Genomic DNA, 24,862 nt, shown 5'->3' with positions numbered 1-24,862 from the left:
CTGGGGAGAGAATACACAAGTTGCACTTAATGTACATCCCAATGTACTATAGAAGTAGGGTACTAGAGGGTAAGTAGCCCCCTGGGGTAACTGCCCCCCCCCCCCCCCCCCTGTAATTCACATTAAGACCACAAGATGTCACCAAATTATTTCTCCAACACTTTCCATGGCTGCCACTGTTCTTGCTCAACAATAAATGTCCACTGTGTCATCAAAACTTTTGGAGATATTTCAACAAAACGATTTCTACCTGTCATTTAAACAATGACTAGCCTAGTTAATGCTAGTTTATGCTAACTTGATAGCTAGCAACTTCACTAGCTAGTTAGCATAAGATGCTAGGAGAGCTAGTTAGCAACCTTACTACCAGATCGTCTGAGGTAAAATATATTAAAAAGATAACGTAACTTATTGCAGTTGTAAGTGTTTCTACCAGTGACGGATAGTTTTACAGTTAATGTTACTTTATAGCCTTTTAGTTGCTACACAGCATTTTATGTCATATAGCTAGATAGCTAGCTAAGATTTTAAGAGAGAGCTTTTCAATTAGCATCTCCCCCCCTGTTTTCAGTCACAGGTGGATTAGGTGTGCGCAGTGCAGGAGGTGGGCTCATGAGTTGTGCTCCAATTTGACTGGGGATAGCTTTATTTGTGACCTACAGTATGTACAAATTAGAATCGTGCAATAGCAGAGAATAAGAGAGTTCCCACATCAATGTTACACTAGGTTAATTAGTTAAGTTATTGTTATTAAATGTTATATTCCAATGTTATTTAATGTTATTAGTTAATATTCCATTCCAATATTTTTGAAAACCTTTTGCTCCTGAATGTAATTTTAGAGACTTCTGGGATTTAAAATCTTGCATTATTCAAACAATATTTAGTGCAGTTGTACATATTGGGTTGTATGGGTAAGGAACAGCAAAGACAGAACAAAGACAATGAATGTGCAGGTGAGGGACTTTACATCAAATCTCCTCATAGTGCAGATATTACGTTAAATAAAGGTTAAATAAAGAAAAAATGAACGGTGACGTGCAACACCATTCCCCCCCATATTTTATTTAAATAATTAAAATGAGACAACTAGACATTGCTTTTAAGTATTACTTACTAAAGAATTTCTAAATTAAACTGATTCAATGGATTTTAACACACTTATGTGAAACCCTATGCCATAATCTTCAACCCCATCGGGGGGGGGGGGGGCAGTTATCCTGTTATATAAAAAAAAAACGCCCCTTTTCTAAAAACAACAATTCATGAAATAACAAAAAAAGTGTGAATTGTAGCCATGTATTTCCCTTTATAGTTTGTTCTCCTAAGCATTACCTTCATCCACATACCATTTCTTTCCCAAAAAGTAGCTTTATTTTTTTGTGTCGGCAATTAGACGTTTTTATGTTACCGTTATTTAACTAGGTAAGTTAGTTAAGAACAAATTCTTCTTTACAATGACAGCCAAACCTGGGTGACGCTGGGCCAATTGTGCGCCGCCCTATGGGACTCCCAATCACAGGAGGTTGTGATACAGCCTGGAATCGAACCAGGGTCTGTAGTGACGCCTCTAGCGCCTTAGACCGCTGCGCCACTCAGGAGCCCCTACTGTATCAGTTTAATACATATTCTACACTCTTTGGAGCGATTAATGGGATGGATTAGGGTAAACATATAGTTTGACATCACCACATAATATTAGCTAATTGTTTTACGGAAGTAGATAGTTAATAGTTAATGAAGCCTCTGGTTTACATGTATGCTTTAAATGTATCCTTAGTAGATATTTTCCCCACATTATGAATGGACATTAAAAATGCATAATAAACCCTATTTATCCAATTCAGCATATCTGTACCATTAATCATATGAGTCCAAGTCCATTTATCAAGTCATAGGTGATCCATTGATGACATCTTAACAGATCTCCATTTTTAATCTGGTCCAGATTTTATCATAATCAATATCCTTAGTTGCGTCCCAAAGAGCACCCTATTCCCTATCTAGTGCAATACTTTTAACCAGGGCCGATAGGGCTCTGGGGATCAATAGGGTATCATTTGGGAGAAAGCCCGTATCCCAGACCATTATCCGTGACCTCACTAGCTTTACCGGTGGGCCATTCCCACGGTCTACACTGATCCTGTGAAGAAAATAAAAACCCTTCACTTTCTTTGACATTTTCATTGTGTCTTTCAAACAATTCAAAGAAAAGACAGCAAAGCATGGTGGGAATATGAGATATAGAATGAGAAAAATGTGCGGCTTCTTCAGTTCAATCTGCTGGTCATGCTCAGGACTTTGATTGTGTTTGCTGTGAAATGATCCGATACCTATGGGATGACTGGCTGACTAACTGGTTGACTGGCTGACTGGTTGGCTGGCTGACTGGCTGACTGGTTGACTGGCTAACTGGTTGACTGGCGGACTGGTTGACTGGTTGACTGGCTAACTGGTTGACTGGCTGACTTGTTGACTGGCTGACTGGTTGGCTGGCTGACTGGCTGACTGGCTGACTGGCTCACTGGCTGACTGGTTGACTGGCTGACTAACTGGTTGACTGGATTACTGGCTGACTGGTTGACTGGCTGACTGGCTGACTGGTTGACTGGCTGACTGGTTGACTGGTTGACTGGCTGACTGGTTGACTGGCTGACTGGTTGGCTGGCTGACTGGTTGACTGGCTGACTGGCTGACTGGCTGACTGGTTGACTGGCTGACTAACTGGTTGACTGGATGACTGGCTGACTGGTTGACTGGCTGACTGGTTGACTGGCTGACTGGTTGACTGGTTGACTGGCTGACTTGTTGACTGGCTGACTGGTTGAGTGGCTAACTGGCTGTGTGTTTTCAGAGGTAAGATAGCTAGCCTATAAGTCACGCTGGAGTTAGATTCACACATGGGCATGCAAGCACGCACGTACGCAAACACACACACAGCTCAGCCCAGCTAAGACACACACACACACACACACACAGCTCAGCCCAGCTAAGACACACACACACACAGCTCAGCCCAGCTAAGACACACACACACACACACAGCTCAGCCCAGCTAAGACACACACACACACAGCTCAGCCCAGCTAAGACACACACACACACACACACACAGCTCAGCCCAGCTAAGACACACACACACACAGCTCAGCCCAGCTAAGACACACACACACACAGCTCAGCCCAGCTAAGACACACACACACACACACACAGCTCAGCCCAGCTAAGACACACACACACACAGCTCAGCCCAGCTAAGACACACACACACACACAGCTCAGTCCAGCTAAGACACACACACACACAGCTCAGCCCAGCTAAGACACACACACACACACAGCTCAGCCCAGCTAAGACACACACACACACAGCTCAGCCCAGCTAAGACACACACACACACACAGCTCAGCCCAGCTAAGACACACACACACACAGCTCAGCCCAGCTAAGACACCCAACACACACACAGCTCAGCCCAGCTAAGACACACACACACACACACAGCTCAGCCCAGCTAAGACACACACACACACACACACACAGCTCAGCCCAGCTAAGACACACACACACACACACAGCTCAGCCCAGCTAAGACACACACACACACAGCTCAGCCCAGCTAAGACACACACACACACACAGCTCAGCCCAGCTAAGACACACACACACACAGCTCAGCCCAGCTAAGACACACACACACACAGCTCAGCCCAGCTAAGACACACACACACACACAGCTCAGCCCAGCTAAGACACACACACACACACACACAGCTCAGCCCAGCTAAGACACACACACACACACACACACACAGCTCAGCCCAGCTAAGACACACACACACACACACACACACACACACAGCTCAGCCCAGCTAAGACACACACACACACAGCTCAGCCCAGCTAAGACACACACACACACAGCTCAGCCCAGCTAAGACACACACACACACACACAGCTCAGCCCAGCTAAGACACACACACACACAGCTCAGCCCAGCTAAGACACACACACACACAGCTCAGCCCAGCTAAGACACACACAGCTCAGCCCAGCTAAGACACACACACACACAGCTCAGCCCAGCTAAGACACACACCAAGTTGCTGAATGAAAGATGAAAACAAACAGGATTGGAGAGTGACTGAGGGGAGTTGAGGACTGATACCCCATGAAGCAGCAAGTCTTGTAGTGTGAGAGAAGATTAATCCAATATGAATGGTTAACGGCACCCTATTTCTACTTTTGACATGTCCCATAGGCTCTGGTCCAAAGTAGTGCCCTACGCAGTAAAGTGAATAGGAAGCCATTTCAGATACAACTTAAATCTTAGACCCAGGAAGTACTTACAGATTCCTCGTCCTTGCTGAGCAGTTTGGTGCAGGAGAGGAACTCATCAAACTTCGAGAAGGGGATGACTGGTTCTGGTAGCTCTCTGAGATACAGCTTTAGTAGAGAGGCTACTGTATGAACATCTGTGTTACTGCAGAGAGAGGAAGGAGAGGGAGAGAGGGAGAGGAGAGAGGTGAGGGAGAGAAGGAGCAGAGAGAGAGAGGAGAGGAGAGAGAGAGGGGAGAGGGAGAGGATAGAGAGGATAAAGAGAGAGAGAGGAGAGAGAGAGAAGGAGCAGAGAGAGAGAGGAGAGAGAGAGAGAGACGAGAGAGACGAGAGGAGAAGGGGAGGGACAGAGATGGAGGCAGAGAGGTAGAGGAGATGGGGGGAGAGAGTAAGATGAAGAAGACATAAACACAGATCAATGTATGGAGGGGGCAATGAGGGAGGGAGAGGAGAGAGGGATGGAGGGAGGGTGGAAGGATGTATGTACAGTGCCCTCCACTAATTTTGGCACCCTTGGTAAATATGAGCAAAACAGGCTGTGAAAAATATATATTTATTGTTTATCCTCTTGGTCTTTCATTCAAAATATTCACACAAATCTAACTTTTAATGAGTAAAATAATTGTAAAATAATTGAAAGAAAAAATTAATTCTTTACATAAAACAAATATTTTTCTCAAATATATGTGTGCCACAATTATTGGCACCCCTTTATTCAATACTTTGTGCAATCTTCCTTTCCAAAGATAACAGCTCTGAGTCTTCTCCTATAATGCGTAATGAGTTTGGAGAACACATGGCAAGAGATCTTAGACTATTTCTCCATACAGAATCTCTCCAGATCCTTCAGATTCTGAGGTCCACACTTGTGGACTCTCCTTTTCAGCTCATCCCACAGGTTTTCTATGGGGTTTAGGTCAGGGGACTGGGATGGCCATGGTAAAACTTTGATTCTGTGGTCAGCGAACCATTTTTGTGTTGATTTTGAGGTGTGCTTTGGATCATTGTCCTGCTGGAAGATCCAACCACGGCCCAGTTTAAGCTTCCTAGTGGAGGCAGTCAGGTTTTGATTTAACATCTGCTGGTACGTGATGGAGTCCATGATACCATGTATCCTAACTAGTTGTCCAAGGCCTTTGGAAGAAAAAGAGCCCCACAACATCAACGACCCACCAACATACTTCACAGTGGGGATGAGGTACTTTTCTGCATATCCATCTTTCTGTCTACGCCAAACCCACCTCTGGTGTTTATTTCCAAAAATCTATATTTTGGCCTCATCTGACCATAGAATCCGGTCCCATTGAAACTTCCAGTAATGTTTGGCAAACTGTAGGCACTTGAGTTTGTTGTTTGATGTCAGCAAAGGCTTTTTTTATGGCAACCCTCCCAAACAACTTGTGGTTATGTATATGGCATCTGTTCGCAGTTTTGGAGATTTTCTGACCCCAAGACCCAACCAATGTCTGCAATTCTCCATCTGTGATCCTTGTAGATTTTCTGGCCACTGGAACCATCCTCCTCACTGTGCGTGGGGTCAATATAGACACACGTCCTCTTCTAGGCTGATTGTTAACATCTCCTGTTGATTTAAACTTCTTCATTATTGCTCTGATAGTGGAAATGGGCATTTTCAACCGTTGAGCTGTTTTCTTACAGCAATTGTCTAATTTGTGCAGCTCAACAACCTTTTGTCGCACATCATTACTGTATTCTCGGTTCTTTCCCATAGTGATGGATGACTATGGGAACTTGGCCTGTGTGTCACCTCATATTTATACCCCAGTGAAACAGGAAGTCATGGCTTACCACTTAAATATTCCAAATCACTCAGGTGAATTTAAAAACGTAAAATATGAATGGGAATATACTTCAGTTAGATTTGACTCATAAGTATTTCTGGGGGTGCCAATAATTGTGGCACACATGTTTTGGAGAAATATATTTATTTCATTTATTTCACATTTACTTTTTTAAATAATTTTACTTCAATTAAAGGTTAGATTTTTGTGAATATTTTGAATGAAAGACCAAGAGGATAAACAGCAAATATATTTTCTTTACAGCCCGTTTTGCTCATATTTATCAAGAGTGCCAATATAAGTGGAGGGCACTGTACGATGTAGTGCATAAATAAAGTGTGACAGCAACCTGATCCCAAATCAGGTTACTGTGGGCGGTGGTGTGTGGTGGGAGAGGGGACCATCTCTCACATGCCTCTATCATCTCTGAGTTATGGAAGGTGTCACCATCCTGATACACACATCCCTCTCTGCTACATCCCACACAGTAGGGGTTCTATGACTACCTCTCTCTCTCTCTCTGTCTCTCTCTCTGTCTCTCTCTCTCTGTCTCTCTCTCTGTCTCTCTCTCTGTCTCTCTCTCTGTCTCTCTCTCTGTCTCTCTCTCTCTCTCTCTCTCTCTCTCTCTCTCTCTCTCTCTCTCTGTCTCTCTCTCTGTCTCTCTCTCTGTCTCTCTCTCTGTCTCTCTCTCTCTCTGTCTCTCTCTCTGTCTCTCTCTCTGTCTCTCTCTCTGTCTCTCTCTCTCTCTATGACAACCTCTCTCTGTCTCTCTCTCTGTCTCTCTCTCTCTCTATGACAACCTCTCTCTGTCTCTCTCTCTGTCTCTCTCTCTGTCTCTCTCTCTGTCTCTCTCTCTGTCTCTCTCTCTGTCTCTCTCTCTCTCTATGACAACCTCTCTCTGTCTCTCTCTCTGTCTCTCTCTGTCTCTCTCTCTGTCTCTCTCTCTGTCTCTCTCTCTGTCTCTCTCTCTGTCTCTCTCTCTGTCTCTCTCTCTCTATGACAACCCAACTCTTTCTCTCTCTCTTTGTTCCTTCTCTCCCTCTCTCCCCCCCAGGTCTCACCCACCAGAACAGGAGCTGTTTCCAATTAGCAGTTGTAACTCAGTGTTATTGTTTAGGAGTTCATGTTAAAACAGTCCCAATGATCACCTCTATGCCAGTGTTCTCTTCTCGCCTGCCCTGAGTCGCTATGGAAGAATTCTGAGTTGGAATACTACAGGAGGACTGTCAGTGTCAGAATGTAATGTCATTCTGAGTTAGAATACTACAGGAGGACTGTCAGGGTCAGAATGTAATGTCATTCTGAGTTGGAATACTACAGGAGGACTGTCAGGGTCAGAATGTAATGTCATTCTGAGTTGGAATACTACAGGAGGACTGTCAGTGTCAGAATGTAATGTCACTCTGAGTTGGAATACTACAGGAGGACTGTCAGCATCAGAATGTAATGTCATTCTGAGTTGGAATACTACAGGAGGACTGTCAGTGTCAGAATGTAATGTCACTCTGAGTTAGAATACTACAGGAGGACTGTCAGGGTCAGAATGTAATGTCATTCTGAGTTAGAATACTACAGGAGGACTGTCAGCATCAGAATGTAATGTCATTCTGAGTTAGAATACTACAGGAGGACTGTCAGTGTCAGAATGTAATGTCACTCTGAGTTGGAATACTACAGGAGGACTGTCAGTGTCAGAATGTAATGTCACTCTGAGTTGGAATACTACAGGAGGACTGTCAGCGTCAGAATGTAATGTCATTCTGAGTTGGAATACTACAGGAGGACTGTCAGCGTCAGAATGTAATGTCACTCTGAGTTGGAATACTACAGGAGGACTGTCAGGGTCAGAATGTAATGTCATTCTGAGTTGGAATACTACAGGAGGACTGTCAGTGTCAGAATGTAATGTCACTCTGAGTTGGAATACTACAGGAGGACTGTCAGCATCAGAATGTAATGTCACTCTGAGTTGGAATACTACAGGAGGACTGTCAGCGTCAGAATGTAATGTCATTCTGAGTTGGAATACTACAGGAGGACTGTCAGCGTCAGAATGTAATGTCATTCTGAGTTGGAATACTACAGGAGGACTGTCAGCATCAGAATGTAATGTCATTCTGAGTTGGAATACTACAGGAGGACTGTCAGCATCAGAATGTAATGTCACTCTGAGTTGGAATACTACAGGAGGACTGTCAGCGTCAGAATGTAATGTCATTCTGAGTTAGAATACTACAGGAGGACTGTCAGCGTCAGAATGTAATGTCACTCTGAGTTGGAATACTACAGGAGGACTGTCAGCGTCAGAATGTAATGTCACTCTGAGTTGGAATACTACAGGAGGACTGTCAGTGTCAGAATGTAATCAGCACCTTACAGTCACACTCGATGAGACCCCATATCCCTCTCCTTCCCTTCCACCCTTTCGACCTATTTCTCTCCCTTCTTACCTCCCTCGCTTTCCCTCGCTTTCCCTCTTGCATTTTTAATACTCCTGCAAGTTTCCCACTGACATCAAATGGATGATTTACACTGAAGTCTGAGTTGTGCCCACTTAACTCGACTCTGAATCGGCCTCTACACTGTAAAACCCGGATAAGTTCTGGCTACTCAAACATTTTGAGGAAACAGATTTCCTAAAAATCCCCCCCCCCCAAAAAAATATCCAGTAATCTTTCAACCAGGATTTCTGGAAAAACTAGGAAATGTACCAGAATTGTGCAACCCTAACTGTGAATCACATTACACTGGCTGGCAAAGCGATGTGTAATCCGATTGGAATCCAGCCAGCATTAGATTATCTAGCAGTTGAAATTTGTATTCACCCGCAACCTGTATTCAAATCTGACTGCCAGGGTTAAGAACAGTGGGAAGAAACTACTTAAGCCATTTAAACTGGAACAACCATTTCAGTAATGGGTGCAAAAATTCAATAAGTGGATTAGTTTAGAATATTTTTTTTTTTTATCTTTGTGTTGCATAACTTTTGATCAATGAATCACTCAATGTACATGCAAAAACACAGATATTAAAAACTATTCCAAAATATCAACCTGCAGTAGAGCATACTGGGAAAAAAGTAAGTTTGTTTAAAAATAATTGTTGGTGTGACTTCTCATTTTGTTCTAAACAGCTAACCTATCTGAGAAATCATATAGGTAATGTGACTGAAATGCATATCAACAGATAAGAGATGTCAGTATTCTGTTGGACCATGGTAAAAGTCATTACAGGTAAGGTGTCTGAGCATCCCATAATAATGCCCTGAGGCATTAGGTTGATGTGCCAAAAGCTGTCACCACTTTCCACTCCCGGATTTAATTCCATTTCATTCCCAGTCTGGGAATTATTATTACTGTGGGAATATCTTATAAGATCCTGGCAGCCCTCGATACAGAATTAGCAGAAAACAGGATTAAAAATGTGGAGTTTGATTTGAGATTCTATATATTGCAGAGTGAACAAGAATGGCTAAAGCACTGCCAATGCTGTAGGTTCCCATACACATCCTAATATTGAGTTGCACCCCCTTTTGCCCTCAGAACAGCCTCAATTCGTCAAGGCATGGACTTTACAAGGTGTCGATAGCGTTTCACAGGAATGCTGGCCCATGTTGACTCCAATGCTTCCCACAGTTGGTGTCAAGTTGGCTGGATATCCTTTGGGTGGTGGACCATTCTTGATACACACATGGAAACTGTTGAGCGTGAAAACCCCAGCAGCGTTGCAGTTCTTGACACAAACCGGTGCGCCTGGTACCTACTACCATACCCCGTTCAAAGGCACTTAAATCTTTTGTCTGGCCCATTCACCCTCTGAATGGAAAGAGCAGGTGTCCTTAATGTTTTGTATACTCAGTGTATATACAGTATATTGTATATTGCTGGCATGCAGTCCAAGGCGGGGTTCTCCTTAAAAAATTACATACTGTATATATATACACCAGTGGAGGCTGGTGGAGGGAGAGATAAGGAGGACAGGCTCATAATGGAATGAACAGAATCGCATCAAACACATGCAAATGAAAGTTGTGCATTTACATTTGTACACATTTCTCATGTCGTTTACAGTAAGCGCAACATATCTTTACGTACCAGTCGAAGGAGGGCTTCTCTCCGCAGTCAAAGGCATCCTGCAGCTCTTTGACCAGGTTGGCCTGCCCTGGTAGCCTGAACAGTCCTTCCTCCCGCAGGCCCCACTTGCGTATAAAGCCCACACACTGCTCCACCAGCATGGGGGCCTGCCTGCTCCCATAACGCCTCTCGTACCGCACCGTTTCCTCCAGCTTCTGACCAAAGATACCTGGCAGAGACGCAAACACACACACACACACAGCTCAATGTTAGGGCTTAGGATGTATATTGTGCCTTTCTTGTTAAATCTGTGTTTTCTTTCCAAAGACATCCTGTACACGATGAGTACCAACTCATTGGCATGTGGAATGCTTGCTATAGGATGATAAACAGCGATCAACTCACAGCAAAAGTTATGAAAGGTAGTATACCACTGTGTGCTATGAAGAAGACTGCATTAGTGTTCAGTTAACAGTCATTTTTCAAAAAGGTGGACCAACTGGCAGTGGACATGTTATGAGGATTTTCACAACTAGATTATTTTTAGCATTTTCTTATAGAACATTAAAGGGAAAATATCCTGTCAAACCACGGCATTACATCAAGCCCATTAAAAAACAGACCAGATTTATCCCCCAATCTGAATGTATCAAAGAGGAAGAAACTGGTGCGTGTTACTAAATCCACACAGATAACAGCATCAAAGAGAACATGGGGATTCTAAACCATCTGATTAATTCCAATGGAATCTTTTTTTCTGTTCTCAGCCTACGATAGATCTGACTCTGACCACTGCAGTAAAGAATATGTATTATTAATCCCCCACAAAACACCTACAAAACCAAGAGATTAAATCAAACTTCCTCCTCTCCTCTCCTCTCCTCTCCTCTCCTCTCCTCTCCTCTCCTCTCCTCTCCTCTCCTCTCCTCTCCTCTCCTCTCCTCTCCTCTCCTCTCCTCTCCTTTGTTCGGTTCTCCTCTCCTCTCCTCTCCTCTCCTCTCCTCTCCTCTCCTCTCCTCTCCTCTCCTCTCCTCTCCTCTCCTCTCCTCTCCTCTCCTCTCCTCTCCTCTCCTCTCCTCTCCTCTCCTCTCCTTTGTTCGGTTCTCCTCTCCTTTTCTCTGTTCTACTCTCTGCTGCTCTGGCCTTTTGTCTGTGTCAATCCAAACAAATTGTGATTCACATCAGACCTGGCTTCAAATAGTATTTGAAATCATTTAAAAAAAACGTTATCTGTGCTTGATTGAGCATGCCTGACTTTATGGACTAATAAAATAGTCCTAAACAAGCAAAACTGGCCATCTGGTACTCCAGGCAGGTTGACACAAACACTCAAAGTATTTGAACGATTTCAAATAGTGTTTGAACCCAGGTGTGGTTCACATTTAAAGGTCTCATGCGGACGGCGTACAACAGGGGATTAGAGCTGCTAAGGCTGCCTTCCTGAGAGCTTTGGATCTGCTGCATACTGTTCTGGTCTCCAGACACAGACAGAGGCCTGGCCCTGAACACAACATGTGGTAGGCTACAATGAGGTATGGCACAGTTAACAATGAGCAACTGCAATAGTCTAATTCTGTTGTTCAGAATCCTGCATGTTCCTAAAGTGTGTTGTTCCCATTTTACCAAAGAGTTGATACAGAGACATTCTGAAACATTGAGCTAACAAAATGACAAAACACTCAGCAACACACACTCAGCAATACAGTATCTTTGTCAACAGTATATCTCCACCCTAAAACCCATTAAGGAGAATGACAATGTCATCTCAAACACATAGGTTTTCCAATCAGCCCTAAGTGGTTCTGTTCTGGTATGTAAAAGTCATAAAACACGTAACCTGTGACCCTCTCTTCACACACGGCTATGTCCAGACGAGTCGTGACGTGTTTACCTCACCCCTCTTGAAGCCGACACAACTTCTAATTTTCCGGGTAGATGCTCGGCACCGAGGAATAAAACTATGGTAAAAATCAGAGCACTGAAGGAACACAGTTTTAAAGTCCCCGTGCTTCAGCATCGTTGGAGATGAGGTAAAAGACGAGTCCGGTATTCAAGCAGCCGTGTGATCAGATAGAAAGACAGGGATGTGACAGGCATGTCCCCATGGGTATGATAACTTTGTCATTGTTTGTGGTTTTCAGTGAGGTCTCAGTTACTCTTGTTTTTAACACAGTAAAACAGCAGAGTGCTGTGGGAAGAGTATTTCCAGATGTTTACTCTCCCCTGGGTCCTTCTTCCAGTCTCCTGTTTCTGTCCTTTCGGTCTCCATTCATTCAAAAACAGAAGTTTAAACAATTCTATAGAATGTGACGTCAGATCTTCGCTAAATACACATATCAGACTAAGAAAACCTCTCACTCAAGAAAAGGAAGAGTTTACCTTGAATGACTCCACAAGGAGAGGCTTGAACAAAGTGTCCAGACTACTTTCTCCACAAGGAGAGGCTTGAACAAAGTGTCCAGACTACTTTCTCCACAAGGAGAGGCTTGAACAAAGTGTCCAGACTACTTTCTCCACAAGGAGAGGCTTAAACAAAGTGTCCAGACTACTTTCTCCACAAGGAGAGGCTTGAACAAAGTGTCCAGACTACTTTCTCCACAAGGAGAGGCTTGAACAAAGTGTCCAGACTACTTTCTCCACAAGGAGAGGCTTGAACAAAGTGTCCAGACTACTTTCTCCACAAGGAGAGGCTTAAACAAAGTGTCCAGACCACTTTCTCCACAAGGAGAGGCTTGAACAAAGTGTCCAGACTACTTTCTCCACAAGGAGAGGCTTGAACAAAGTGTCCAGACTACTTTCTCCACAAGGAGAGGCTTAAACAAAGTGTCCAGACTACTTTCTCCACAAGGAGAGGCTTGAACAAAGTGTCCAGACTACTTTCTCCACAAGGATAGGCTTATACAAAGTGTCCAGACTACTTTCTCCACAAGGAAAGGCATAAACAAAGTGTCCAGACTACTTTCTCCAATAAAGGAATACAAGGAAAAAAGGATGAGAAATGTCTGTAGAAATTCCGCAGGCCATGAATCTGAGTGTTATCCAGAGGTCACATGTAGCAGTTCGGAGTGTGTGTGTACATTTGTTTGTTTGTTTTTGTGTGTGTGTGTGTGTGTGTGTGTGTGTGTGTGTGTGTGTGTGTGTGTGTGTGTGTGTGTGTGTATTAGCAGAGGTGGAAGGCTACTGTAGATTTAAACACGTAAATCCTCCTGACATGCTGGCCAGGCCGGGTGAGGAGAGTCTGGCTTTTACACAGACTCCCTGGCTGCTCGACAGTCTAGTCCTGTCTGGAGTGGAGACTGTGACAGCTTTACCACAGCCAATTAGCAACCTCCTTCAACACTCAGGTCCTGCCAGGTCAACTCCTCTCCTCAAGCTTACTGCCTGCTGAGCTGAGTGCTCCCGGCCCCTCCCCTCTTCACTCCATACAACACAGTCCTCCTGTCGTCCTAACCCTCCATTCTATTGCCTCCAAACATCCAGTAGAGAGAGAGAGAGAGAGAAAGAGAGAGAGAGAGAGAGAGAGAGAGAGAGAGAGAGAGAGAGAGAGAGAGAGAGAGAGAGAGAGAGAGAGAGAGAGAGAGAGAGAGAGCTCAGGAGAAAGAGAGAGAGGCCCTTCTCACTGCCCTCCGTTGTCTGACGTGTGTGGTGAATGCTGTTCAGGCCGCCAGACACCCACACACACCCACACACACCCACACACATTCTAGCGCTAATCATTTCCACTGTGCTCTCTCATGGTGCTCTCTTGACTGAGCCAAAGCCCCCCTCGGAGTCCTCAGGAGTATCAGTCCTCAGGAGTATCTGTCCTCAGGAGTATCGGTCCTCAGGAGTATCAGTCCTCAGGAGTATCGGTCCTCAGGAGTATCGGTCCTCAGGAGTATCTGTCCTCAGGAGTATCAGTCCTCAGGAGTATCGGTCCTCAGGAGTATCAGTCCTCAGGAGTATCTGTCCTCAGGAGTATCTGTCCTCAGGAGTATCGGTCCTCAGGAGTATCAGTCCTCAGGAGTATCGGTCCTCAGGAGTATCAGTCCTCAGGAGTATCGGTCCTCAGGAGTATCAGTCCTCAGGAGTATCGGTCCTCAGGAGTATCAGTCCTCAGGAGTATCGGTCCTCAGGAGTATCGGTCCTCAGGAGTATCAGTCCTCAGGAGTATCGGTCCTCAGCAGTATCAGTCCTCAGGAGTATCAGTCCTCAGCAGTATCAGTCCTCAGGAGTATCAGTCCTCAGCAGTATCAGTCCTCAGGAGTATCGGTCCTCAGGAGTATCGGTCCTCAGGAGTATCGGTCCTCAGCAGTATCAGTCCTCAGCATTATCAGTCCTCAGGAGTATCAGTCCTCAGGAGTATCAGTCCTCAGGAGTATCAGTCCTCAGCAGTATCAGTCCTCATGCGTATCAGTCCTCATGCGTATCAGTCCTCATGCGTATCAGTCCTCAGGAGTAGGAAGAGTTTGGTCTCCTTGCTATGGAAGTCTGGGTGCGAACGACTGTGAGAAAAAGACATTCTATTCCCAAATGCATTAACATTTACGATCGTGGCTCTTGTTCGCGCCACTACTCACTCTGTTTGCTACAAATATACCGGGGTACACAGGGGGTACTGTAGAAGACTCATGAGACCATAGGATTACTGGTCAAATGCACATGAGGGGGTACTTCATGGGTACTCCGGGCAGAGCAAAAGTCAGTTGGTGGTACAGAAAAAGGTTACGGCTGGTCCACCCCATTCCTTTCATCTAAAGCCAAGAGCTCAATGCCGTTAGACTATTTCATAGGGCTATAGTCTCAAGTTGGCCATAACTCCTCTCTCTCAGCATATTGGAGCTGTTTGTTTGAGTGGTGTCTCTACAATAGAAAGCCGTATATTACATTATTCTCCCAGTTGCAAAACAGCCAACAGGGAGGAGGTGAGGGCCCTGGCGGAGTGGTGCCAGGAAAATAACCTCTCCCTCAACGTCAACAGAATGAAGGAGCTGATCGTGGACTTCAAGAGACAGCAGAGGGAGTAAAACCATTCACATTAACAGGGCTGCAGTGGAGAAGGTGGAAAAAAGCTTAAAGTTCCTTGGCGTAAACATCACTGACAATGTAAAATGGTCCACCCACACAGACAGTGTGGTGAAGAAGGTGCAACAGCGCCTCTTCAACCTTGCCTTGGCCCCTAAGACCCTCACAAACTTTTACAGATGCACCATTGAGAGCATCCTGTCAGGCTGTATCACCGCCTGGTACGGCAACTGCACCAGCCCGCAACCGCAGAGCTCTCCAGAGGATGGTGCGGTTTGCACATTGCATCACAGAGGGCATGCTGCCTGGCCTTCCAGGACATCTACAGCACCCGGTGTCACAGGAAGTCTAAGAAGATCATCAAGGACTGTTCACACCACCGAGCCAAGGCCTGTTCACCCCGCTACCATCCAGAAGAAAGTGCATCAAAGCCAGGACCCAGAGACTGACATAGGATAGTGATGCAACACTGGTCACTTGAATAATGTTTACTGTTTTACCCACTTCATATGTACATGCTATATTCTAGTTTAACTATTGCTGTGCATATACTATTTTATCCTTCGTATTCTTCAGATATACTACATATTCTATCCACAGACTGCCCATAATATCTATACATCCCATCACATATATATTTATACTCCGGAGTCCGACATTGCTCATCCTAATATTTCTATATTTCTTAATTCCATTCTTTTCCTTTTTAGATGTGTGTGTATTGTTGTGTATTGTTAGATGTTACTGCACTGTTGGAGCTAGGAACAAGCATTTCACTACACCCAGAATTACATCTGCTAAATATCTGTATGTGACCAATACAATTTTATTTTATTTTATTTTCTCCTCTCTCTGCTCTGTGGGAACTGGATCCAGGGGGTCTGTAAATCATGTAATTGTACAAATATTCTTCACAGTCTTTGATCCCACAAGAGCTATTCAAAGAACACACACTCTTAGAAGAGGTACTGACTAACGGAGAATAAACTATACAAATAAAAAATACAGTCAGACAGTCATCTCTCCTGGCTGTGGATGAGAGTGCAATGGAAATTCCTCGGATATTGTCAACATGAAATGACTACCCTTTCACAGAGCCAGAAAAGTTACTATTATCCAACACACAGTATGTCTACAGAATAGCCTGGTAAATGGTATGCAATATGCATTCACATTTAAACACAGCAGAGAGGGAAGAACTGTCAACAGCAGTAAATATTTCACAGGATAGTAATGTATTCAGTCATTGCGCATTTCGTCCTTACAAGAGGACCTTTTCTAAAATGTCAAGATCTTTAGAAAATATATTCCAAACAATGAAAAATAACGCTAGTTTCAAGTATAATAAAGGCTTGCCATTTTTCAGACTAAAGTTAAATCGAAGGAATGTAAATTAAAGATAATTATTCAAGTCCCTATACTTTACAGCTGAAAATAGAGAACTAATCGTAGACAGAGATATCAGCAGAGAGAGCAATGCCGATGAATGGAAAAGATGGAAACACCAACAGATAGAGAAAGATAGGCCAAGATAAAGATAACACAGACTAAGTAAGATAGACCAACATAAAGATAGCACAGACTAAGAAAGACCAAGAGAAAGATAGCACAGAGAAAGACAGACCAAGATAAAGATAGCACAGACTAAGAAAGACCAAGATAAAGATAGCATAGAGAAAGAAGATGCGCACACCTGCACCTCATGAGACTCACCTGGACCACATCACTTCTATGATAACCTCTCCTATATCTGCCACTCCCTTTGGTTCTTTCCCCAGGTAGTATTAGTTATGGTTCTCAATGTCCCGACGCTACTCTTGTTTTGTTCCATGTTCTATTTATTATTAAATTCACCCTCTGTCCTTGCTTCCTGACTCTCAGAATCTGCGTTACATTAAGCAAACTTTTCTCTGTTGTGTGTAGTCCTGGAGGATCCGTGGGTTAATGTAACATCATAGAGCAGCTCAGTGGTAAAATGACAGGGACGAGGCAGCAGGCTGTTAGCCACCCTGCCAGCTTAGTTGAGTCTGCCACTAGCATAGTCAGTGTAGTCAGCTCAGCCATCCCCATTGAGGCTGTGTCTGTGCCTCGATCTAGGTTGGGCAAAACTAAACATGGCAGTGTTCGCCTCAGCAATCTCACTGGAATAAAGACCTCCTCCATTCCTGTCATTATTGAAAGAGATTGTGATCTCACATCTCAAAATAGGGCTACTTAATGTCAGATCCCTCACTTCCAAGGCAGTTATAGTCAATGAACTAATCACTGATCATAATCTTGATGTGATTGGCCTGACTGAAACATGGCTTAAGCCTGATGAATTTACTGTGTTAAATGAAGTCTCTCCTCCTGGTTACATTAGTAACCATATCTCCTGTGCATCCCGCAAAGGCGGAGGTGTTGCTAACATTTACGATAGCAAATTTCAATTTACAAAAAAAACAATTGACTGCGTTTTCCTCTTTTGAGCTTCTAGTCATGAAATCTATGCAGCCTACTCAATCACTTTTTATAGCTACTGTTTATAGGCCTCCTGGGCCGTATACAGCGTTCCTCACTGAGTTCCCTGAATTCCTATTGGACCTTGTAGTCATGGCAGATAATAATATTCACATTTTTGGGGACTTTAATATTCACCATTTTATTACGTTTGCAATCGCAACGAATAATCTGCTCAGACCCCAACCAAGGATCATCAAAAGCCGTGCTATAAATTCTCGGACAACCCAAAGATTCCTAGATGCCCTTCCAGACTCCCTCCACCTACCCAAGGACGAGTACAAAAATCAGTTAACCACCTAACTGAGGAACTCAATTTAACCTTGCACAATACCCTAGATGTAGTCGCACCCCTAAAAACAAAAAAACATTTGTTATAAGAAACTAGCTCCCTGGTATACAGAAAATACCCGAGCCCTGAAGCAAGCTTCCAGAAAATTGGAAGGGAAATGGTTCTACACCAAACTGGAAGTCTACCGACTAGCTTGGAAAGACAGTACCGTGCAGTATCGAAGGGCCCTCACTGCTGCTCAATCATCCTATTTTTCCAACCTAATTGAGGAGAATAAGAACAATCGAAAATGTATTTTTTATACTGTTGCAAAGCTAACTAAAAAGCAGAATTCCCCAAGAGAGCATGGCTTTCACTTCAGCAGCGATATATTCATGAACTTCTTTGAGGAAAAGATCATGATCATTAGAAAGCAAATTATGGACTCCTCTTTAAATCTGGGTATTCCTCCAAAGCTCAGTTGTCCTGAGTCTGCACAACTCTGCCAGGACCTAGGATCAAGGGAGACACTCAAGTTTTTTAATCCTCTGTCTCTTGACACATTGATGAAAATAGTCTTGGCCTCTGAACCTTCAAGCTGCATACTGGACCTATTCCAACTAAACTACTGAAAGAGCTGTTTCCTGTGCTTGGCCCTTCTATGTTGAATATAATAAACGGCTCCCTATCCACCGGATGTGTACCAAACTCACTAAAAGTGGCAGTAATAAAGCCTCTCTTGAAAAAGCCAAACCTTGACCCAGAAAATATTTTTAAAAACTATCGGCCTAAATCAAATCTCCCATTCGTCTCAAAATAAATTTAAAAAGCTGTTGCGCAGTAACTCACTGCCTTCCTGAAGACAAACAATGTATACAAAATGCTTCAGTCTGGTTTTAGACCCCATCATAGCACTGAGACTATACTTGTGAAGGTAGTAAATTACCTTTTTTTTAATTTTTTTTTATTATTATTTTTATCCCATTTTCTCCCCAATTTTCGTGGTATCCAATCGCTAGTAATTACTACCTTTTCTCATCGCTACAACTCCCGTACGGGCTCGGGAGAGACGAAGGTCGAAAGCCATGCGTCCTCCGAAGCACAACCCAACCAGCCGTACTGCTTCTTAACACAGCGCGCCTCCAACCCGGAAGCCAGCCGCACCAATGTGTCGGAGGAAACACCGTGTACCTGGCCCCCTTGGTTGGCGCGCACTGCGCCCGGCCCGCCACAGGAGTCGCTGGAGCGCGATGAGACAAGGATATCCCTACCGGCCAAACCCTCCCTAACCCGGACGACGCTATGCCAATTGTGCGTCGCCCCACGGACCTCCCGGTCGCGGCCGGCTGCGACAGAGCCTGGGCGCGAACCCAGAGACTCTGGTGGCGCAGTTAGCACTGCGATGCAGTGCCCTAGACCACTGCGCCACCCGGGAGGCCCCGTAAATTACCTTTTAATGGCGTCAGACCAAGGCTCTACATCTGTCCTCATGCTCCTAGACCTTAGTGCTGCTTTTGATACCATCGGTCACCACATTCTTTTGGAGAGATTGGAAACCCAAATTGGTCTACACGGACAAGTTCTGGCCTGGTTTAGATCTTATCTGTCGGAAAGATATCAGTTTGTCTCTGTGAATGGTTTGTCCTCTGACAAATCAACTGTACATTTCAGTGTTCCTCAAGGCTCCGTTTTAGGACCACTAATGTTTTCACTATATATTTTACCTCTTGGTGATGTCATTCGGAAACATAATGTTAACTTTCACTGCTATGTGGATGACACACAGCTGTACATTTCAATGAAACATGCTGAAGCCCCAAAATTGCCCTACCTGGAAGCCTGTGTTTCAGACATAAGGAAGTGGCAGGCGGCAAATGTTTTACTTTTAAACTCAGACAAAACAGAGACGCTAGCTCTAGGTCCCAAGAAACAAAGAGATCTTCTGTTGGATCTGACAATTAATCTTGATGGTTGTACAGTCATCTCAAATGAAACTGTGAAGGACCTCGGCGTTACTCTAGACCCTGATCTCTCTTTTGACTAACATATCAAGAATATTTCAAGACAGCTTTTTTCCATCTTCGTAACATTGCAAAAATCTGACATTTTCTGTCTAAAAATTGTGCAGAAAAATGTATCCATGCTTTTGTCACTTGTAGATTAGACTACTGCAATGCTCTACTTTCCGGCTACCCGGATAAAGCACTAAATAATCTTCAGTTAGTGCTAAACACGGATGCTAGAATCTTGACTAGAATCAAAAGATTTGAACATATTACTCCAGTGCTAGCCTCTCTACACTGGCTTCCTGTTAAGGCTAGGGATAATTTCAAGGTTTTACTGCTAACCTAACTAAGCATTACATGGGCTTGCTCCTACCTATCGTTCCAATTTGGTCCTGCCGTACATACCTACACATACGCTACGGTCACAAGATGCAGGCCTCCTTGCTGTCCCTAGAATTTCTAAGCAAACAGCTGGAGGCTGGGCTTTCTCCTATAGAGCTCCATTTTTATGTAATGGTCTGCCTATCCATGTGAGAGACGCAGACTCGGTCGCAACCTTTAAGTCTTTATTGAAGACTCAACTCTTCAGTAGGTCCTATGATTGAGTGTAGTCTGGCCCAGGGGTGTGCAGGTGAACGGAAAGGCACTGGAGCGACGAACCACCCTTGCTGTCTCTGCCTGGCCGGTTCCCCTCTCTCCACTGAGATTCTCTGCCTCTAACCCTATTACGGGGGCTGAGTCACTGGCTTACTGGTGCTCTCCATGCCGTCCCAGGAGGGGTGCGTCATTTGAGTGGGTTGTCCGTGTTGGCGCCTCCCCCCCCGGGTTCGTGCCGTGGGGGAGATGTTCGTGGGCTGTACTAGGCCTTGTCTCAGGGCAGTAGGTTGGTGGTTGAAGATATCCCTCTAGTGGTGTGGGGGCTGTGCCTTGGTAAAGTGGGTGGGGTTATATCCTGCCTGTTTGGCCCTGTCCGGGGGTATCGTTGGATAAGGCCACAGTGTCTCCCGACCCCTCCTTTCTCAGCCTGCAGTATTTATGCTGCAATAGTTTATGTGTCGGGGGTCAGTCTGTTATATCTGGAGTATTTCTCCTGTCTTATGCGATGTCCTGTGTGAATTTAAATATGCTCCCTCTAATTCTCTCTCTCTCTCTCTTTCTCTATCTCTGCCTGCGGCAGAACAGGTCAGAACAGCTGACCTGTTCACTGGACGTGCTACCTTGTCCCGGACCTGCTGTTCTGGACTCTCTCTCTACCGCACCTGCTGTCTCTAACTGAATGATCGGCTATGAAAAGCCAACTGACATTTACTCCTGAGGTGCTGACCTGTTGCACCCTCTACAACCACTGTGATTATTATTATCTGACCCTGCTGGTCATCTACGAACGTTTGAACATCTTGGCCATGTTCTGTTCTAATCTCCACCCGGCACAGCCAGAAGAGGACTGGCCACCCCTCAGAGCCTGGTTCCTCTCTAGGTTTCTTCCTAGGTTCTGGCCTTTCTAAGGAGTTTTTCCTAGCCACCGTGCTTCTACATCTGCATTGCCTGCTGTTTGGGGTTTTAGGCTGCGTTTCTGTACAGTTTGTGACATCGGCTGATGTAAAAAGGGCTTTATAAATACATTTGATTGATTGATTGATGTGGGGGTGGACAGCTACTGAACTGCTACTGAACAGATACTGAACAGCTACTGAACAGATACTGAACAGCTACTGAACAGATACTGAACAGCTACTGAACAGATACTGAACAGCTACTGAACAGATACTGAACAGCTACTGAACAGATACTGAACAGCTACTGAACAGATACTGAACAGCTACTGAACAGATACTGAATAGCTACTGAACAGATACTGAACAGATACTGACGCTATCCTGGGCCAAACCCTTTGGTTAAGCGAGCTCCCTGCCTCCACAGTACCAGGCCGACCAAACAGAACATGACCCACAATTTTAATCACATCTCTAGGGTATTATCTCTCCAATAGCCTCAGTCTCAGTCTCAGTCTCAGTCTGTGTGTGCGTCCCCCACTGCAGCAATACGTCAAAGGAAGCTCTCCTGTATAGGAGGCTGTGTGCTGAGGGTGCTGTGTTGTGTGTGTGTTGTGTGTGTGTGTGTGTGTCTGTGTGTGTGTGTGTGTGTGTGTGTGTGTGTGTGTGTGTGTGTGTGTGTGTGTGTGTGTGTGTGTGTGTGTGTGTGTGTGTGTGTGTGTCTGCGTGCATGCATGCGTGCAGTTGTAAATTTGCCAGTCTAGTCTAAAATATAATTTGAATAATGATTTAGTCTAGATATTGTCAAAATGACAAAAACTGTGGGCCATTTTAGTCAACTACATGCCCTTTAATTTTAGTCCCATCACATTTGTATTGTCTCATTAACCTATAGTAAACGTAAATCACTGACTCATCAACATTCGACAGACGCCTCTGCAACATTGGTGTCCAAAAGTATAACTTGAGTTAATGACTGTTTTGCCAGGTGATGTAGTCGAGCCACTAAACCTTGAGTCCGAAATCGAGTCCCAAGTCCTTACGTTACATCCTGTTGAACGACATGCCCCAGGTTGTTAGCTATAGCTAGCTAACGAGGTAACGTGACTAAATAATGTGTAGCCTAAACAAATGGTTAACGGTCTGTTCCGCAAGTAGCCTTGTTTACGGCCGGCCAATGCACGATAGAGCAGAGAAAAACGTAGTGCCGGTATTATGGGTCAAATTTTCTTAATGGTTAGGACTAGAATCAAGAACTGCACGGTGCATCTGTGCTGTTAATATTAATTGTGATTGTCGCTGAAAAGCTCTTAATCTCTCCAAAAACTCTTGTCCAGTCCACTGGACAGAGATCATTTCAGTTAAAACTGAAATGAAAAATAATTTTTTGAGTTATATTTTCCTGCGTCTATTTTGTCGATTACGGTCTCATCAACAAACCACAAAAAAATTGCTGTTTGACAAATATTTTAGTCATTATTTTTGTTGACGATATCAACACTGGTGTGTGTGTGTGTGTGTACGCGCGTGTCTGTGTGTGTGTGTGTTAGAGCATACAATTAGCACATAGTAACACACAATCTGTGTTGTTGATTCAGAGATCAAATGTTTCCTTAACAAACGCAGAGTTGAATCAGCGTTGCTTTATCTTTTGACAAGACATTCAACTCCAGCCTCTAGATGGAATGACACGTAGCACCATATGTTTATTCACAGAGACATGCCCTCCTGATAATAATGACACTATAGTGTTAATCACAGAGACATGCCCTCCTGATAATAATGACACTATAGTGTTAATCACAGAGACATGCCCTCCTGATAATAATGACACTATAGTGTTAATCACAGAGACATGCCCTCCTGATAATAATGACACTATAGTGTTAATCACAGAGACATGCCCTCCTGATAATAATGATTTATTGTGCTAAAAAACAACATATAGAGCCAGTCACAGATTAAGTCTAGTCTAGTCTTGGACTGAAACGCATGCATCATGCACTAACTAACCTCCACCAAATGGGGCCCATATGACCCTGTGTACTAACCTCCACCAAATGGGGCCAATATGACCCTGTGTACTAGCCTCCACCAAATGGGGTCCATATGACCCTGTGTACTAACCTCCACCAAATGGGGTCCATATGACCCTGTGTACTAACCTCCACCAAATGGGGTCCATATGACCCTGTGTACTAACCTCCACCAAATGGGGCCCATATGACCCTGTGTACTAACCTCCACCAAATGGGGCCCATATGACCCTGTGTACTAACCTCCACCAAATGGGGCCCATATGACCCTGCGTACTAACCTCCACCAAATGGGGCCCATATGACCCTGCGTACTAACCTCCACCAAATGGGGCCCATATGACCCTGCGTATGGTCTTCACCCAATCCTCCATGTCATTCTGGGTGCTGGCCATAAGAAGGTATGTCTCATGATTCGCTGTCATCCGCTCCCTGTCTCCTCCTGCAAGGGAGGAAGAGCAGAAAGAAGGGAAAAGAAAGCGTGAGTAAAACTAGAAGACTTGACGAGGACCGAAGAGGTCAAAATGTCTCCAATAAACCCCATGGAACAGTGGAGGCTGCTGAGGGGAGGACGGCTCACAATAACGGCTGAAACAGAGCGAAATGGAATGGCATCAAACACCTGGAAACCATGGAAACCATGTGTTTTTTTGTTGTTTTTTTACCATTCCACTAGACCATCCTCCCCAATTAAGGTGCCACCAACCTCCTTTGACATGGACGCATAGAATGCATAGTTTATTTTTTTATCATTAGAAAACATTTAAATGGTAGGGTACGATAATAACAGTTATCATCTGCTATAACATTACTAACGTAATAAGAACACAGTAAATTGTCAACACCACAGTAAATGACTTATTCAATAATAACAACGTCAGCCTAACAGATGCTTGTCGGAAGTGGGGCTGTGTCTGTGGTGTTATAAGGGTCTGTAATTACACTGTGACTTAGAGGGGGTCATTGACGCCCCAAGGCTGACAAAATCAAGGTGCGGACAGACACAAACATCAAGGGCTTTCACAGTCTCAGTGTGTGTGTGTGTGTGTGTGTGTGTGTGTGTGTGTGTGTGTGTGTGTGTGTGTGTGTGTGTGTGTGTGTGTGTTTGTAACATCAAGGGATCTCAGCCTCACACACCAGGAGTATGCCTTCCAGACAGACCAGATGTACAACCTTAGAGACCTTTTACCTCTATGGCCTGATAATCACACCAACACTGTCTATGGCCTGATAATCACACCAACACTGTCTATGGCCTGATAATCACACCAACACTGTCTATGGCCTGATAATCACACCAACACTGTCTATGGCCTGATAATCACACCAACACTGTC

General features: G+C 44.4%; 1 protein-coding gene across 1 annotated transcript in view; it reads right to left on the bottom strand.

Moving 5' to 3' along the window:
* Nucleotides 1-24,862, bottom strand: part of arhgap24 (Rho GTPase activating protein 24) — a 237,242-nt gene that overhangs the window by 10,009 nt on the left and 202,371 nt on the right. Inside the window, exons 4-6 of the mRNA XM_038989534.1 lie at nt 23,845-23,967; nt 10,238-10,445; nt 4,354-4,486 (exon numbers count right to left, since the gene is read on the bottom strand). Of these exons, the coding sequence (XP_038845462.1) occupies nt 4,354-4,486; nt 10,238-10,445; nt 23,845-23,967 (464 nt within the window). The remainder of the gene's footprint in view (nt 1-4,353; nt 4,487-10,237; nt 10,446-23,844; nt 23,968-24,862) is intronic.

This window comes from Salvelinus namaycush, chromosome 3 (genome assembly GCF_016432855.1).
Source record: "Salvelinus namaycush isolate Seneca chromosome 3, SaNama_1.0, whole genome shotgun sequence".
Lineage (NCBI taxonomy): Eukaryota > Metazoa > Chordata > Actinopteri > Salmoniformes > Salmonidae > Salvelinus > Salvelinus namaycush.
The sequence above is the reverse complement of the archived record's forward strand: the minus strand, read 5'-3'. Positions and strand labels throughout refer to the sequence as shown.